The sequence below is a fragment of the Bos indicus x Bos taurus genome, chromosome 15 (genome assembly GCF_003369695.1).
Source record: "Bos indicus x Bos taurus breed Angus x Brahman F1 hybrid chromosome 15, Bos_hybrid_MaternalHap_v2.0, whole genome shotgun sequence".
Taxonomy (NCBI): domain Eukaryota; kingdom Metazoa; phylum Chordata; class Mammalia; order Artiodactyla; family Bovidae; genus Bos; species Bos indicus x Bos taurus.
This window is the reverse complement of record NC_040090.1, coordinates 83,674,309-83,692,144: the sequence shown is the minus strand read 5'-3', so window position 1 is coordinate 83,692,144 and position 17,836 is coordinate 83,674,309. Positions and strand designations below refer to the sequence as shown.

Sequence of the window (17,836 nt, the reverse complement as noted above, 5' to 3'; positions counted from 1 at the left end):
GGGAGGGATTGGGGGCAAGAGGAGAAAGGGATGACAGAGGATGAGATGGTTGTATGGCATCACTGACTCGATGGACGTGAGTCTCAGTGAACTCTGGGAGTTGGTGATGCACAGGGAGGCCTGGCATGCTGCGATTCATGGGGTCGCAAAGAGTCGGACCCGACTGAGCCGCTGATCTGATCTGATCTAATCTGTTAGGTCCATACCATTTCTGTCCTTTATTGAGCCCATCTTTGCATGAAATGTTCCCTTGGTATCTCTAATTTTCTTGAAGAGATCTCTAGTCTTTCCCATTCTGTTGTTTTCCTCTATTTCTTTGCATTGGTCACTTAGGAAGGCTTTCGTATCTCTCCTTGCTATTCTTTGGAACTCTGCATTCAGATGTTTATATCTTTCCTTTTCTCCTTTGCTTTTGGCTTCTCTTCTTTTCACAGCTATTTGTAAGGCCTCCTCAGACAGCCATTTTGCTTTTATGCATTTCTTTTCCATGGGGATGGTCTTGATCCCTGTCTCCTGTACAATGTCACGAACCTCCGTCCATAGTTCATCAGGCACTCTGTCTATCAGATCTAGTCCCTTAATTCTATTTCTCACTTTCACTGTATAATCATAAGGGATTTGATTTAGGTCATACCCGAATGGTCTAATGGTTTTCCCCACTTTCTTCAATTTAAGTCTGAATTTTGCAATAAAGAGTTCATGATCTGAGCCACATTTAGGTCCTGGTCTTGTTTTTGCTGACTGTATAAAGCTTTTCCATCTTTGGCTGAAAAGAATATAATCAATCTGATTTCGGTATTGACCATCTGGTGATGTCCATGTGTAGTCTTCTCTTGTGTTGTTGGAAGAGACTGTTTGTTATGACCAGCGTGTTCTCTTGGCAAAATTCTATTAGCCTTTGCCCTGCTTCATTCCTTACTCCATAGCCAAATTTGCCTGTTACTGCAGGTGTTTCTTGACTTCCTACTTTTGCATTCCAGTCCCCTATAATGAAAAGGACATCTTTTTGAGTGTTAGTTCTAAAAGGTCTTGTAGGTCTTCATAGAACCGTTCAACTTCAGCTTCTTCAATGTTACTGGTTGGGGTATAGGCTTGGATTACCGTGATATTGAATGGTTTGCCTTGGAAACGAACAGAGATCATTCTGTCATTTTTGAAATTGCATCCAAGTATTGCATTTCGGACTCTTTTGTTGACCATGATGGCTACTCCATTTATTCTAAAGGATTCCTGCCCACAGTAGTCGATATAATGGTCATCTGAGTTAAATTCACCAATTCCAGTTCATTTTAGTTCACTGATTCCTAGAATGTTGATGTTCACTCTGGCCATCTCCTGTTTGACCACTTCCAATTTGCCTTGATTCATGGACCTAACATTCCAGGTTCCTATGCAATATTGCTCTTTACAGCATCAGACCTTGCTTCTATCACCAGTACATCCACAACTGGGTTGTTTTTGCTTTGGCTCCAAATAGGAGATAATAGGATTAGCCATTATGTTTTCAGGAAGAAGAAACTGTCCTCAAGCAGGATGCATTGTTGTTATATAATCCTTACTAAGGAATGTAGGGGGAAAAAAGTTTGTCTCTTCTTCCTCCTTGAGAATTCCAGACCTCTTTCTCTTCTCTGAGAGCCCCAGACTCCTTTCCCCTCTTCAGGAACCCTAGACTTCTTATCAAGCTGCCTAGGAATTGACTTTCTCATTCCCCCATTTTCTTTTAGGAGAATTATGTTGCCAAGGGAAAGGAGCCTCATTTTCATTCTATAACTACTTCCTGCTGTTGTGTGGTGTCATCCTTAAATTGTTGAGGCAACTTATTCTCCGAACCCTCATACTGAGTGTCACTGATCCAGGGGCTCCAAGTAATAGTTGGAAGAGGCTGTGGTACTCATAGGAGCCTGGACAACCATTTGTAGCTTAAAAGCTTTCAGACAGTTAAAAACAAACTCAGTTTAAACAGTTTCAGATGTCAGGCAAAATACTCAGTAAACAAAGTTTATGTTTTATTATGTTTTATAAAACATAGTATTATGTTTTATAATACTTTGTTAAAGTATTATATTTTATGTTTTATAAAACATAGTATTATGTTTTATAATACTTTGTTAAAACAAAGTTAGGATTGTTAGATGTCATTAGATCAAGAAGAAGTATTGCATATGCTTATTGTTGGTGAAGGTATTTGTAGAGCTGAAGAAAGTCCTTTCCTTGAAGCGGAGAAACCCACTATGGGAAGCTTTCAATTGATGAGGTGGTTGAAAAGCTGAAAACTGAGTCAAATAGTTAGTTAATTCTAAGGTTTCAGGATATATGGCAATCAGATCATATCAGATCAGTTGCTCAGTCATGTCCGACTCTTTGCGACCCCATGAATCGCAGCATGCCAGGCCTCCCTGTCCATCACCAACTCCCGGAGCTCACCCAGACTCACGTCCATCAAGTCAGTGATGCCATCCAGCCATCTCATCCTCTGTCGTCCCCTTCTCCTCTTGCCCCCAATCCTTCCCATCATCAAAGTCTTTTCCATTGAGTCAACACTTCGCATGAGGTGGCCAAAGTACTGGAGTTTCAGCTTTAGCATCATTCCTTCCAAAGAAATCCCAGAGCTGATCTCCTTCAGAATGGACTGGTTGGATCTACTTGCAGTCCAAGGGATGCTCAAGAGTCTTCTCCAACACCACAGTTCAAAAGCATCAATTCTTTGGCGCTCAGTCTTCTTCACAGTCCAACTCTCACATGCATACATGACCACTGGAAAAACGATAGCCTTGACTAGACGAACCTTTGTTGGCAAAGTAATGTCTGTGTTTTTGAATATGCTATCTAGGTTGGTCATAACTTTCCTTCCAAGGAGTAAGCATCTTTTAATTTCATGGCTGCAGTCACCATCTGCAGTGATTTTGGAGCCCAGAAAAATAAAGTCTGACACTGTTTCCACTGTTTCCCCATCTATTTCCCATTAAGTGATGGGACCGGATGCCATGATCTTCGTTTTCTGAATGTTGAGCTTTAAGTCAACTTTTTCTCTCTCCTCTTTCACTTTCATCAAGAGGTTTTTTAGTTCCTCTTCACTTTCTGCCATAAGGGTGGTGTCATCTGCATATCTGAGGTTATTGATATTTCCCCCGGCAATCTTGATTCCAGCCTGTGTTTCTTCCAGTCCAGCGTTTCTCATGATGTACTCTGCATATAAGTTAAATAAGCAGGGTGACAATATACAGCCTTGACGTACTCCTTTTCCTATTTGGAACCAGTCTGTTGTTCCATGTCCAGTTCTAACTGTTGCTTCCTGGTATTCCTGCATACAAATTTCTCAAGAGGCAGATCAAGTGGTCTGGTATTCCCATCTCTTTCAAAATTTTCCACAGTTTATTGTGATCCACACACTCAAAGGCTTTGGCATAGTCAATAAAGCAGAAATAGATGTTTTTCTGGAACTCTTTTGCTTTTTCCATGATCCAGCAGATGTTGACAATTTGATGACTGGTTCCTCTGCCTTTTCTAAAGCCAGCTTGAACATCAGGAAGTTCATGGCTCGCATATTGCTGAAGTCTGGCTTGGAGAATTTTGAGCATTACTTTACTAGCATGTGAGATGAGTGCAATTGTGCGGTAGTTTGAGCATTCTTTGGCATTGCCTTTCTTTGGGATTGGAATGAAAACTGACCTTTTCCAGTCTTGTGGCCACTGCTGAGTTTTCCAAATTTGCTGGCACATTGAGTGCAGCACTTTCACAGCATCATCTTTCAGGATTTGAAATAGCTCAACTGGAATTCCATCACCTCCACTAGCTTTGTTTGTAGTGATGCTTTCTCAGGCCCACTTGACTTCACATTCCAGGATGTCTGGCTCTATGTCAGTGATCACACCATCACGATTATCTGGGTAGTGAAGATCTTTTTTGTACAGTTCTTCTGTGTATTCTTGCCATCTCTTCTTAATATCTTCTGCTTCTGTTAGGTCCATACCATTTCTGTCCTTTATCGAGCCCATCTTTGCATGAAATGTTCCTTTGGTATATCTGATTTTCTTGAAAAGATCTCTAGTCTTTCCCATTCTGTTGTTTTCCTCTATTTCTTTGCATTGATTGCTGAAGAAGGCTTTCTTATCTCTTCTTGCTATTCTTTGGAACTCTGCATTCAGATGCTTATATCTTTCCTTTGCTCCTTTGCTTTTTGCTTCTCTTCTTTTCACAGCTATTTGTAAGGCCTCCCCAGACAGCCATTTTGCTTTTATGCATTTCTTTTCCATGGGGATGGTCTTGATCCCTGTCTCCTGTACAATGTCAGAAACCTCATTCCATAGCTCATCAGGCACTCTATCTATCAGATCTAGGCCCTTAAATCTATTTCTCACTTCCACTGTATAATCATAAGGGATTTGATTTAGGTCATACCTGAATGGTCTAGTGGTTTTCCCTACTTTCTTCAATTTAAGTCTGAATTTGGCAATAAGCAGTTCATGGTCTGAGCCACAGTCAGCTCCTGGTCTTGTTTTTGCTGACTGTATAGAGCTTCTCCATCTTTGGCTGCAAAGAATATAATCAATCTGATTTTGGTGTTGACCATCTGGTGATATCCATGTATAGTCTTCTATCCACGTGCAAAAATGGTCTGTGATAGAGACAGTCCCTTCTTTCTAGGGTCAATTCAAGCCCTCATTAAAACTATGGGTAAAACTTTAAACCAACTCTCTTATGTTTCCTGAGTTAATTTACACAGATGTCTCTTAATAATGTCATTAGCCTTTTCAACTTTTGTTGCAGATTGGGGTCTCCAGGAACAGTGTAAGTGACATTCTCTTCCTAGAGCTTTCAACACACCTTGAGTTGCAGTGGTTTTAAAGATGGAGCCAATTTCACTCTGAACTTTAATTTAAGATCCTGCTTACATCAAGAGAAGTCAGTACAGTAAGATTTTGCCCGTTAGTAAACTTTTGAGCTTTAGGCATTAGCAAAACAATAGTAGTAATTCAGTTCAGTTCAGTTCAGTCACTCAGTCGTGTCTGACTCTTTGTGACCCCATGGACTGAAGCATGCCAGGCCTCCCTGTCTATCACCAACTCCCAGATTCCACCCAAATCCATGTCCATTGAGTCAGTGATGCCATACAACCATCTCATCCTATGTTGTCCCCTTCTCCTCCTGCTGTCAATCTTTCCCAGCATCAGGGTCTTTTCAACAGAGTCAGCTCTTTGCATCAGGTGACCAAAGTATTGGAGTTTCAGCTTCAACATCAGTCCTTCCAATGAATATTCAGGATTGGTCTCCTTTAGGATGGACTGGTTGGATCTCCTTGCAGTCCAAGGGACTCTCAAGAGTCTTCCCCAACACCACAGTTCAAAAGCATCAATTCTTCAATGCTCAGCTTTCTTTATAGTCCAACTCTCACATCCATACATGACTATTGGAAAAACCATAGCCTTGACTAGAGGGACCTTTGTTAGCAAAGTAATATGTTGTCTAGGTTGATAATATCTTTTTTCCAAGGAGCAAGAATCTTTTAATTTCATGGGTGCAATCACCATCTGCAGTGATTTTGGAGCCCCAAATATAAAGCCTTCCACTGTTTCCCCATCTATTTGCCATGAAGTGATGGGACTGGATTCCATGATCTTCGTTTTCTAAATGTTAAGCTTTAAGCCAACTTTTTACTCTCCTCCCATAGACTTTTTTTTTTTACAGTAACAAATGAACTCTAATCCTTTGGGCAAACTCAAAATCGGAGCCTGCAAGAGAGCAGTTTGAAGAGACTCAAAAGTCTTTTCAGCCTCTGGGGACCAAACCAGCTTGTTGGTTTGGGCCTGCTGAGTTTAAGTTATAAGTTTTTTATAAAGGCAGGGCAAGTTCTTCATAACACAGAATCCAAATGCAGCAATAGCTTATAATTCCCAAGAATCTTTTCAATTGTCTTAAAGTCATATTTGGCTCATTTAAGAATTTCAGACAATAAAGTATAAGGATTGGGTACATAGTATTCATACATCTAAAACAAGTCTCCATTTATCACTTCAAAATTTTTACCTTCAAAATAGGAGTGTTGCATGGACTACTACAGGAAATTAATAGCCCCTGATCCTTTAAATTCTCAATGATGAGTTTTAACCCTTCCTTAACCTTGGGACTTAGTGGGTACTGCTTTTGATGTGAAAATAGGTGAGGGTCATTGAGCTTGATAACCACAGAAACAGTGTTTGGTGATCGACCCAGTTTTTACATCAGCTCACACCTTAGGATTTACATTTTGCTCAATTAAAACAGCAGATTCCATATTCATGAGAACAGAGGCCTCGACCTTGCTCAGTATATCCCAAGAAGGCGTAAGGGAGACTCTGGCATGATTAGAAACTCGAGAAAATAGCAGAGAGCCCTACTTGACCCTTGAATTCAGTTCAGTTCAGTCACTCAGTCGTGTACGACTCTTTGCAACCCCATGAATCGCAGCACGCCAAGCCTCCCTGTCCATCACCAACTCCCGGAGTTCACCCAGACTCACGTCCATCGAGTCAGTGATGCCATACAACCATCTCATCCTCTGTCATCCTCTTCTCCTCCTGCCCTCAATCCTTCCCAGCATCAGAGTTTTTTCCAATGAGTCAACACTTTGCATGAGGTGGCCAAAGTACTGGAGTTTCAGCTTTAGCATCATTCCTTCCAAAGAAATCCCAGGGCTGATCTCCTTCAGAATGGACTGGTTGGATCTCCTTGCAGTCCAAGGGATGCTTAAGAGTCTTCTCCAACATCACAATTCAAAAGCATCAATTCTTTGGCACTCATCCTTCTTCACAGTCCAACTCTCACATCCATACATGACCACTGGAAAAACCATAGCCTTGACTACACGAACCTTTGTCGGCAAAGTAATGTCTCTGCTTTTGAATATGCTATCTAGGTTGGTCATAACTTTCCTTCCAAGGAGTAAGCGTCTTTTAATTTCATGGCTAGAGTCACCATCTACAGTGATTTTGGAGCTCCCAAAAAATAAAGTCTGACACTGTTTCCACTGTTTTCCCATCTCTTTCCCATGAAGTTATGGGACCGGATGCCATGATCTTCATTTTCTGAATGTTAAGTTTTAAGCCAACTTTTTCACTCTCCACTTTCACTTTCATCAAGAGGCTTTTGAGTTCCTCTTCACTTTCTGCCATAAGGGTGGTGTCATCTGCATATCTGAGGTTATTGATATTTCTCCCAGCAATCTTGATTCCAGCTTGTGCTTCTTCCAGTCCAGCGTTTCTCATGATGTACTCTGCATATAAGTTAAATAAGCAGGCTGACAGTACTTGACGTACTTCTTTTCCTATTTGGAACCAGTCTGTTGTTCCATGTCCAGTTCTAACTGTTGCTTCCTGACCTGCATACAGATTTCTCAAGATGCAGATCAGGTGGTCTGGTATTCCCATCTCTTTCAGAATTTTCCACAGTTTATTGTGATCCACACAGTCAAAGGTTTTGGCATAGTCAATAAAGCAGAAATAGATGTTTTTCTGGAACTCTCGTGCTTTTTCCATGATCCAGCGGATGTTGACAATTTGATCTCTGGTTCCTCTGCCTTTTCTAAAACCAGCTTGAACATCAGGAAGTTCACGGTTCACATATGCTGAAGCCTGGCTTGGATAATTTTGTTGCCCCTTAAAGGGTGACAAATAATATCATTTGGCTTGTCTAGACAGCCCCATTACAATAGTGGATTGGGAGGAAAGCAGACCACAGGTTTCAGTGAGCACAGAGAAATTTACCCCAATGTCCAAAAGAAATCAAATGATTGGCCCTTTACAGTTATTGGTACCCAGGGTTTCTTAAGTGTAATTAGGACGAGAGCTCTTGTGGGGACCCCTGGGCACCTTCGGTCCTGATTTTCTCAAGAGCCCAATCTCTGGGGCCTACACCACAGAGGGCAGTCTCTCCTCCAGTATGGTCCTTTGCAGACCAGACATGGAGCCAGGGGTGGCTTAGATACCTGAGGGCAATCCTGCTTGAGATGCCCCTCCTTTCCACAGTAATAACGAGCTCATCCCTTTTAACCTGGGTCCCTCTGGGCATTTTTCTCAAGCCATTTTAGAGCAGGTCTAACAGCCATACTGGGTCTTCAGTCTTTTGTCTGTTTCTTTTTTGCTCTTATTTTTCTCGTCATATTCTCTACCTTAATATAGGGTCTGAACCAACCGCAACAGTTTTTCTAAAGACTGATTTGTTCTGAACACCTGTTTTAATAACTTATGGCAGATATCTGGAGCTAACTGTGTGGGAAATCTATCTTTTAAGATTTTTTCTCCTTCTGAACTTTCAGGATCAATGTCAGTAATCTTGCAGAGAGCCTGCCATAGTCTAGGAATTTACCAGGAGTTTCCTTCTCTCCCTGTTCTATCAGCCAACTTAGCATAAAGTGTTTGTGTGTGCTTGCTTGAGCACTTCAAGAATACATCTGATAAAGTGGCTGTTATGAGAACTGCTTGGCTCCCAGAAGGCAGGGGGTGCTATTTCATGTTCCCTCTTTTCCCTTATCTCACATTCAAGCTATTTATCTCCAAAAGTAGTAGCTTACCCCAAAATTCAAGTTTTTGAGTCAGGGGGTCAGTGTCTGTCCCAAGACATATGACCTCTAAATAGTCTAGCGAGACTGAGGCAACCCATCCTAGAAGGGTGCCCCTGATTCTCAGTCTGTTCAGTTGGGAGCCCCAGATACAAGGGCAAAGTAAGAGGACAGGAGCGAGCTGAAGGTTTCACACCCAAATCTTCACCTTTAGGACATAAGTCTGGCATATCTTACAGAGAGATAAAGAGCAACATATATGTCACTTCTACCCATTTCTTATTTTCTACAGAACTGGTCTAGTTGTAAAACAGTGTCATAATTAAGAGACGCTTCAACAGGCCAGCGTCTCCCATCTTCCAAAGGATACTATGGCCATTCGGTATCACAGAAGAAGATCAAGCATATCTTTTTTAAATTCTGGGGTCAAACTTGTCCCAGTTTTTATTTATTTATTTTAATTGCGTATTGATTGCTTTTATTTTTTTTTTCATTTCATATATGATATTATCCATGTTTCAATGCCATTCTCCCAAATCATCCCACCCTCTCCCTCTCCTGTCCCAGTTTTTATAGTACATTGTAATGAAGTGGTTCTGGAACTGAGAGCTCCCATCTGTAAGAGAGAAAAAAGTGGCATCCACAGCCATGGCTATTTTACACCAGAAGTGTCCTTGCCTACTCTAGATGGGGGTATAGACAGACTTTCCACTGAATCTTTCCTTCCCTGTCAGACTTTGTCCCCTACCAACGCAGGCATCTTACTCATTCTTCCCAGTTCTACCACTGAGGCAGGGTGGAATGCACCAGGAGTAGACCTGATGGCATCCCAGATCGATTTTCAGTTCCTTACCACCAAGACCTTTGTTTGATTTGCTCTTGTCTCTGGTGCCATCCAGAGTGTAACAGAGTAGCTTTCCAGAATCTTTCCAAAGCTAGGACTACTTGGGGAAGCATCTGTCTTTCATGTCCCTATGCACATTTCTGAATACAGTCCTGACTGCAGTAGAAACGGTGAGTCATAAAGGGATGAAGGACAAGGAAGATTCCCTTATGAGTGTCATCACACCAGTATAGCAAAAAAAGGTGGTGGAGGGTTGGCCAGCGAAGAAAAAGTGATTTTTTCCCTCAAGCTACTAGGGCCAATCCTTCCAGTTCATTCCCACAGGTTCCACAAAAGGAATATCTAGGGAGCTGAGACAAAACCCACCAGAGTGCCTCCTCTGGTCCACTAAGAGCTAGCGCTACCAAAGGAAGAAGCCCATTGTACTTCCAATCTAACCAGATGCTGCAGTTCCTGATCTGTGTCCTCCAAAACCTCATGGTCACCAGCAGTGCTTCTATCCACATAGATCAGAGGCACAGCCATGACAAAGACTCACTTTTTGCTGGCTCCTGAGGCAGGCAGACAGGAGAGTGCTCTCTAGCCTGAGAGATGGTCCTGCAGCTAGAGCTCCGCCTCACTCCCAAACATGCTCCTGTAACTTTCGGCTCCTAGCAAGGCTATGCACTTCCATACTTAGGGTCTAAGTAACAGTACATAGTAACAGCATGAATCACAATTCCCTTGAATGTCAGTAATCTGATAGATTAAGTTAGTAGTTCTAATTTCCCACACAATTATGAAATGGTCAAAGAGATCAGGAAAGGGTGACTGAGAAAGGAAAGTTCGGTCCACACGCTTTGCCCATCTCTGGCCGCTCCCCTGGGAGGGAGGTTGGGTGTCTCTTAGCATTGGCAGATCAGTATAAACCCTCGACAAGGTTCCCCTTTTTGGAGCTGCCTTCAGTCATTACAAGGCACTGCGAATCCACAGAGCAGGGCTCATCATTTCATCAGGGTGTGTCATTCATTCACACAAGCATACCACAGAGTTAGTAAGTAAAGCAGAAAATATGTATAGTGAGAATGCAGAGAGGCTAGAGCTCTGAGTGTTCTTACCTTGTCGTGAAGATCCTGGACTAACCTTATGGTGAAAGGTGTCAGATTCATGATCTCCAAAGAAGATTTAGCTTCAGAGCCAGGGACCAGGCTTGATCACTCAAGAGCATTTATGTAGCTGAGTTTATTAAAGTGAAAAAGGACAGAGAAACCTTCTGTCATAGACATCAGAAGGGGGACGGAGTGTGCTCCCCTCAGTAGCCTAAGCAAGGGAGTCATACACTTTTTAAATTACTTATTACAATAAGTCAAAGTAATATCTCAAGGTTGTACAGATCTTACTAGACCCACTTCCATAATTTATATTTTAAGATAAAAGGATTAGCCAGAAGGTTTTCAGGAAGGAGAAGTCGTTCTCAAGAAGGATACTTTGCTGTTATATAATCCTTACTAAGGAATGTAGGGGGAAAAAAATTGTCCTTTCCTCCTCCTTGAGAATTCCAGCCCTCTATCTCCTCTTTGAGAGCCCTAGGCCCTTTTCTCCTCCTCATGGCCCCCTGACTTCTTATCAACCTGCCAAGGAATTGATTCTCTCACCCCTGAGTTTGAGAATCTGTATTGCTGTCTCTCTATGACTCAAACCACGTTGTCCTTGGATTTGTATTCTGGAAACAGACTTTCATGGTATAGCTCCAGGAACTCCTCTTTTGAAAACTTATTTTCATATACAGACTTCATTGATTTAGACCTATAGCTAGCTCCACTCTTTCCCTTTAATGCTACTCTAGCATTTGGGAGTTGGATGAGACAGGTGTATAGGTTATAAAGCAATCTCTCTACCCAACACTGTAAATATTTAAGAAGCTGGATTACCACGCAATGGGCCATCATGAATGGACTTCAATCTTTTATAAGGTTGAGAATGATAACCATGTCAGTATATACTAATTATCTGATTTGATTCTGGCTTTCATTTTAGAGTTGGTAGAAGAGTTCTAGACTTTTTTTATGAAAATACTTTAGCAAAATCCATATCTCCTATAGTTCTTTATATAGTTTAAAATCCTCTTTCAGACTGTCTTTGGCATTTTCCACCACGAATAGCATTATAGAACTCTAAAATCGAAGATCATGGCATCTGGTCCCAGCACTTCATGGCATATAGATTGTGAAAAAACAGAAATAATGAGAGACTATTTTCTTGGGCTCCAAAATCACTGCAGATGGTGAATACAGCCATGAAATTAAGATTCTTGCTCTTTGGGAAAAAAAAGAAAAACAACTATGACAAACCTAGACAGTGTATTAAAAAGCAGAGACAATACTTTGCCAAAAAAGGTCAATATAGTCAAAGCTATGATATGAGACTTAGATCATAAAGAAGGCTGGGAGCCAAAGAATCGATGCTTTCAAGCTGTGGTACTGGAGAAGACTCTTAGAGTCCCTTGGATAGCAAGGAGATCAAACCAACCAATCCTAAAGGAAATCAACCCTGAATATTCATTGGAAGGACTGATGCTGAAGCTGAAGCTCCAGTAGTTCGGCCAACTGACATGAAGAGTCGATGCACTTGAAAAGACCCAGATGGTGGGAAAGATTGTGGGCGAGCAATAGAAGATGAGATGGGTGGATGGCATCATTGAGTCACTGGACATGAGTTTGAGCAAACTCAGGGATATAGTGAAGGACAGGGAAGGCTGGTGTGCTGCAGCCATCACAAAGAGTTTGATGCAACTGAACAACTGAACAACAACAATATTGGAGTTTCTGGTTAAGCTAGGTTTGGCCACGTGATTTCATTTTTCTTAATATATTTTCTTTCATAACACATGATGCTCACAGTGACCATATTCTCTGGAGTCAATCTAGAGGTAAGTACAAGTTATTTTTATTCTTATTATTGAAAGCATATCTGAACATGATGTGATGAGTATGGTTTATATAAGAGCATTTCTGAGACTAATTGAATTATTTTTACAAAATAATTTCAAATATTGAAATTTATTCCTCTCAGTAATTTTTATAAATCTTACAGTTTGTAGCAGCATAAATGTTTCATGTCACTTTAGCTACAAATCTGTAATTTAACCTAAGGTTCCTGGTCCAGTATTTATTGTCCTAGCTTCTTATTTACATTTGGCAAATGGCTTTCTCATTCCCTGTCTTACATTTACATGCTATAAGTTGTGAATGTTTTATTTCTATTCTATATGGATATTATACAATGAAATTCAAATGACTGTAATGTATTTTCACATCTCTGGTATAATTGAATAATGTATTTATTTTCATCATTATCATGTTAAGCTCATTCCAGAATTGGCACAAAAGCTACTTTGAAGAAGTACTGTCAAATTCATGTGGTGTGAAGTGCCAATATTATAATTGCATCCATAATTATCACTTAATATATATTTGAAAGGACTTGTGAGGTGGTGCTAGTGGTAAAGAACTAACCTTCCAAAGTAGGACATGTAAGAGATGGGTTTGATTCCTGGGGCAGGGAGATCTGGAGGTGAACATGGCAACTCATTCCAGTATTCTTGCCTGGAGAATTCCATGGATAGAGGAGCCTGCCGGGCTATGGTCCATAGAGTCGCAAAGAGTAGGGCATGACCAAAGCGACTTATGACATATATTTGAAAATAATATGTTAAAATTCTGATTTGAGTAAAGAGTAGACTAGAATGCAAATTATTTTCATAAAATTTAAATGTCTGATAGTTATCCACATAGATGTTTAATTTACACAGTACTAAATATTCAGACTCCATAATAAGCCCATATGTTTTCAAATATTTAAATTCATTAGTGGTCAACTATTTTGTTGTTGTTGTTGTTTATTTTCCTCCTGTCATAGGGCTTTGCCTTCATGCAAACTTAGGGGAAAATTTGAAATTAAAAGTGAAGGCTCTAAAAATTCTTCTCTGCTGTTCAGTTAATTTCAGGAAACAATTGGGTTATTGGCAAGACCTGCTAATGATGATGAAATACCCTTGAGATCCCATTAGCTAAAAAGCTTTTCATATTTCTCCACAAATAGAATACATGGTTCTACTTTTAAAGTTCATGCAAAGGAACCATTTTATAAGCCAACAAAGACACTTATCACAACTGAGCCAATTGGCATTTTATTTTTTTTTTAATTTAATTTATTTTATTTTTTAACTTTACAATATTGTATTGGTTTTGCCATATATCAAAATGAATCCGCCACAGGTATGTATGTGCTCCCCATCCTGAACCCTCCCCCCTCCTCCCTCCCCATACCATCCCTCTGGGTCATCCCAGTGTACCAGCCCCAAGCATCCAGTATCGTGCATCGAACCTGGACTGGTGACTCGTTTCATATATGATATTATACATGTTTCAATGCCATTCTCCCAAATCATCCCACCCTTTCCCTCTCCCACAGAGTCCAAAAGACTGTTCTATACATAAGTGTCTCTTTTGCTGTCTCGTATACAGGGTTATTGTTAGCATCTTTCTAAATTCCATATATATGCGTTAGTATACTATATTGGTGTTTTTCTTTCTGGCTTACTTCACTCTGTATAATAGGCTCCAGTTTCATCCACCTCATTAGAACTGATTCAAATGTATTCTTTTTAATGGCTGAGTAATACTCCATTGTGTATATGTACCACAGCTTTCTTATCCATTCATCTGCTGATGGACATCTAGGTTGCTTCCATGTCCTGGCTATAATAAACAGTGCTGCGATGAACATTGGGGTACACGTGTCTCTTTCGATTCTGGTTTCCTCAGTGTGTATAAAATCTTGCATTTGCTTCTTTCTTGATGAACAGCTACTTGAGGAACTAATATGGACCTATATCAGACCCATTCATAGGTGAGATTTTTTTTTCCTCCCAGGAAATCATAGACTGTTTATCATACACTCACAGGTAGAAATGGATGTTGTAACATATTATCACCTCTCACACTCAACTATTTAACATTAAAATGTGATTTCAGCATACAGACCATTAAGGAATATAGATTCAAGTACCATACTACTAATTTAGAAGTAGAGATACTTTGGTGTTTTTTTTTAATTGTTATATATTTAAATTAGTAAGACAATAATAAAATCACTTAGATTAAATTAGAATAAATGATTCAAATTTTCATCCAAAATTTTCTCCACTTTGTGTTACAAATGAAGTCTATTCCAGTGATGCTGAAAAATTTTTTGAAATATCTCTGTTAAAAAGTGCATTGTTAAGACATGCACTATATTTCAATTAACAATTCCTCCAGTGTTGAGCATTCTATACAGTTTTAAATTTTCCATAGTTACGAATAATTGTGTTGAGCATATTTGTAAAGAATAAGTTTTCTACTTTAAAAAGGTTTCCACTAGGGCTTACTCCTCAAAAGAGTGTTGGGCACCAAAGAAAAATTAAAATGCAAATTATTTATTCAGAGATACTTCTAAAAATTTTATTACATTAATTATATCTAACTCTTACTATTTGTACCCTATACCCTTTTCTGATCTGTTGGGGGATTCTATATCAGAATAAGAAATTGCAATGAAGCTGTTACACTTTGTTTCCTTATAATTTTCAGTTTTGGAATTAGTGTTTAATGGTTGATTTACAACGTTGTGTTTATTCTTTAAAGATTTTTTGAAGTGGGCAATTTTTAAAGTCTTTATTGAATTTTTTACAATATCCCTTTTGTTTTTATTTGTTTTGGACTTTTGGCCATGAAGCATGGGGATATTAGCTCCCCAACAAGGGACTGAATCAGTACCCCAGAACTGGAAGCCTCAGTCTTAACCACTAGAACAGCAGGAAAGTTCCTGTTGTGTTCATCATGGACAATTAAAAAATAAAGCTCTTTATCCATTTATCTTTGAAGGGAAAGTGTATTTGCTAAATATACTTTACTGTATTTCTGTTTCTGCTTTTCTTTGGGAAATTTATGACTCCAAATTTCTCACTCTATTATTTATGCAGTAGTCTGTAACCAATTTCTTATGGGAAGATGGGAGAAAGCATGAGAATGCATGTAGCTTATGCATTCTGGCTTGGTACCAAGTAGAGCTGGTCATTAGTGGCATATGCATATTCTCTAAACTGTCTGCTTATGATAAGTATTCATTGACCATGTCTTTCTTTCCACAGTAAGAGCTAGGGTTCAGATGCAAATTTTCATGGTGAAGGTAATAACTCTTAGCAGTGTGTAGCACATCTTACAAGATGCATCTAAGAATGACAATTTGCAACCTCACAGACACAGAGGAACCTGCAGAAGGAAATGGCAACCCACTGCAGTAGTCTTGCCTGGGAAATCCCATGGAGCCTGGTCTGCTACAGTCCATGGGGTAGCAAATAGCCATATATGAGTTAGTGAGTGAACAACAATAAGACAAAAAGGAGGGCATGGAAACATGGGACACAGATAACTCAGCAGAGTCACGTGGAGTTGGACAATGGAGAAGAATCCAGATCTTATGTAAATATCCTAGTGTTTTCTGTAAATTACACAGCAAATGTTGTCCTATAGATATTTTACAGGGGGCAGGCACTAGGTGTCTGAAGACATGACGTGCATCACCAAGGAAGTAAGAAAAAAAATGAAGCAGGTCATGGGGCAAAACTGCCAAAGATATGCTCTAGGGTCATGCAACTGCTCAGTCTTCTCTCTGAGAAATGCAGGCTATAATTCTCTCATGATTAAAACCTATCATTTTTTATTATTTTGTAGCTAATTCAGGCCCCAGGAATGCATTAGTTCTTAAACGGATCCCATGTCTCCTCACAACGTGACCAAATTTGTTCTCCTGGGACTCACACAGAATCCACACTTGCAGAAAATACTCTTCATTGTTTTGCCCATTTTCCTATTCACGGTGCTGGCCAAGCTGCTCATGGTCATCACCATCTCCCTCAGCCCCACACTTTCTGCCCCCATGTACTTCTTCCTCAATCACTTGTCCTTCCTAGATGCCTCTTTGATCTCTGTCACCACCCCCAAATTCATCATTTACCTGCTGTACCAAAGGACAACCATCTCCTGGGGTGCCTGCCTGACTCAGCTCTTTATGGAGGTCACCATCCTCACTGTCATGGCCTATGACCACTATGTGGCCATCTGCAAGCCTCTGCACTACACGGCCATCATGCAACAGGGGCTCTGCCAGCTCCAGGTGGTGGTGGTCTGGACTGCGGGGATCCTGCGTGCCACTGTACAGGTTCTTTTCACCATGGACTTGACCTTCTGTGGTCCCAACCTCATTGATCACTTCATGTGTGATTTCTTCTCACTGTTGGAACTTGCCTGCAGCGACACCTACAGTCTGGGAATGGTGGTGGCAGCTAACACAGGGGGGATGTGTTTGCTTATTTTTTCCATGCTCCTCATCTCCTACATAGTCATCCTGATCTCCCTGAAATTCCATGACTCTGAAGGACGACGCAAAGCCCTTTCTACATGTGGTGCCCACTTCACAGTAGTGGTAATGTCTTTTGTCTCTTGTATATTCACTTACACACGTCCTGTGGCTGTTTACCCTGCAGACAAGTGGGTGGCTGTGTTCTTTGCAATCCTCACTCCTATGTTTAATCCTATTATTTACACAGTGAGAAACATAGAGGTGAAAAATGCCATAAGGAGTTTATTGAAGAGGGGAGTAATTTAGGCTTGTCACAATGCCAATAGAGTGATGGTTTATATACACAGGTAGAATTGTACCTGTTGTAAATTGTGGGAGTAAAAAGTTCTGAGGATCATTGACAGAAAAAAAAAAAAAATCCCAGAAACTATTTGTTGATTATTTAACATAGACACATTTTAGGTATTTTGATAAGTTTTAATATATGTTCTAGAGTCTTCAATGTTCATGTTCATAGTTTAAGATTAGGCAAAGGAAAGAACTATAATCTCCTAGTTTCATGATTTTAGAGTATGTTTTACTCCAGAGTCTTCCATTTACTTTACTAAATTCTGCATACATGTTACTTGGGGAAAAAAATCAGTTTTTTTATGGGACATTGACTCAGATCTTCTATTTTTCCATAGCCTATGGTAAAGCAAATAAGGGATAGAATTTTTTTCAATAGATCCATTGAGAAGGAGCAATTGAGTGAAGGAATTGCAGCTGATTTTTTTTTCCCCTATGAATTTACCAAAAGTCAAAAGTGAGGCACCAACAAAATGAGGAAGGAAAAATGCAAAATCTAACTGCTTCCTTGCCATTAAAAATAAGCCAGAAACTTTAGAATTACTCATTTGTTCTATTTTTTATTCATAATTTTATTTTTAATTAAAGAGTAATTAGTCTATAATATGGTGATGGTTTTTGTCATTCAACGACATGAATCCCTGCCTCCTGAACCCCCCTCCCACCTCAGTCCCCATCCCACCCCTCTAGGTTGGCACAGAGCACTGGCTTTGGGTTCCCTGGGTCAT

At 40.1% G+C, this 17,836-nt stretch overlaps 1 protein-coding gene across 1 annotated transcript; it reads left to right on the top strand.

Annotated features, from left to right (window-relative positions):
- The first annotated feature begins 16,175 nt into the window (after window positions 1-16,175).
- On the top strand, window positions 16,176-17,066 carry LOC113905093 (olfactory receptor 4C13-like). The gene has a single exon (XM_027562105.1). The coding sequence runs from the start codon at window positions 16,176-16,178 to the stop codon at window positions 17,064-17,066; it is 891 nt and encodes a 296-aa protein (XP_027417906.1).
- The last annotated feature ends 770 nt before the right edge of the window (window positions 17,067-17,836 follow it).

Excerpts from the sequence above, each read along its gene's own strand:
- LOC113905093 (XM_027562105.1), top strand. The coding sequence starts at position 16,176 with ATGTCTCCTCACAACGTGACCAAATTTGTTCTCCTGGGACTCACACAG.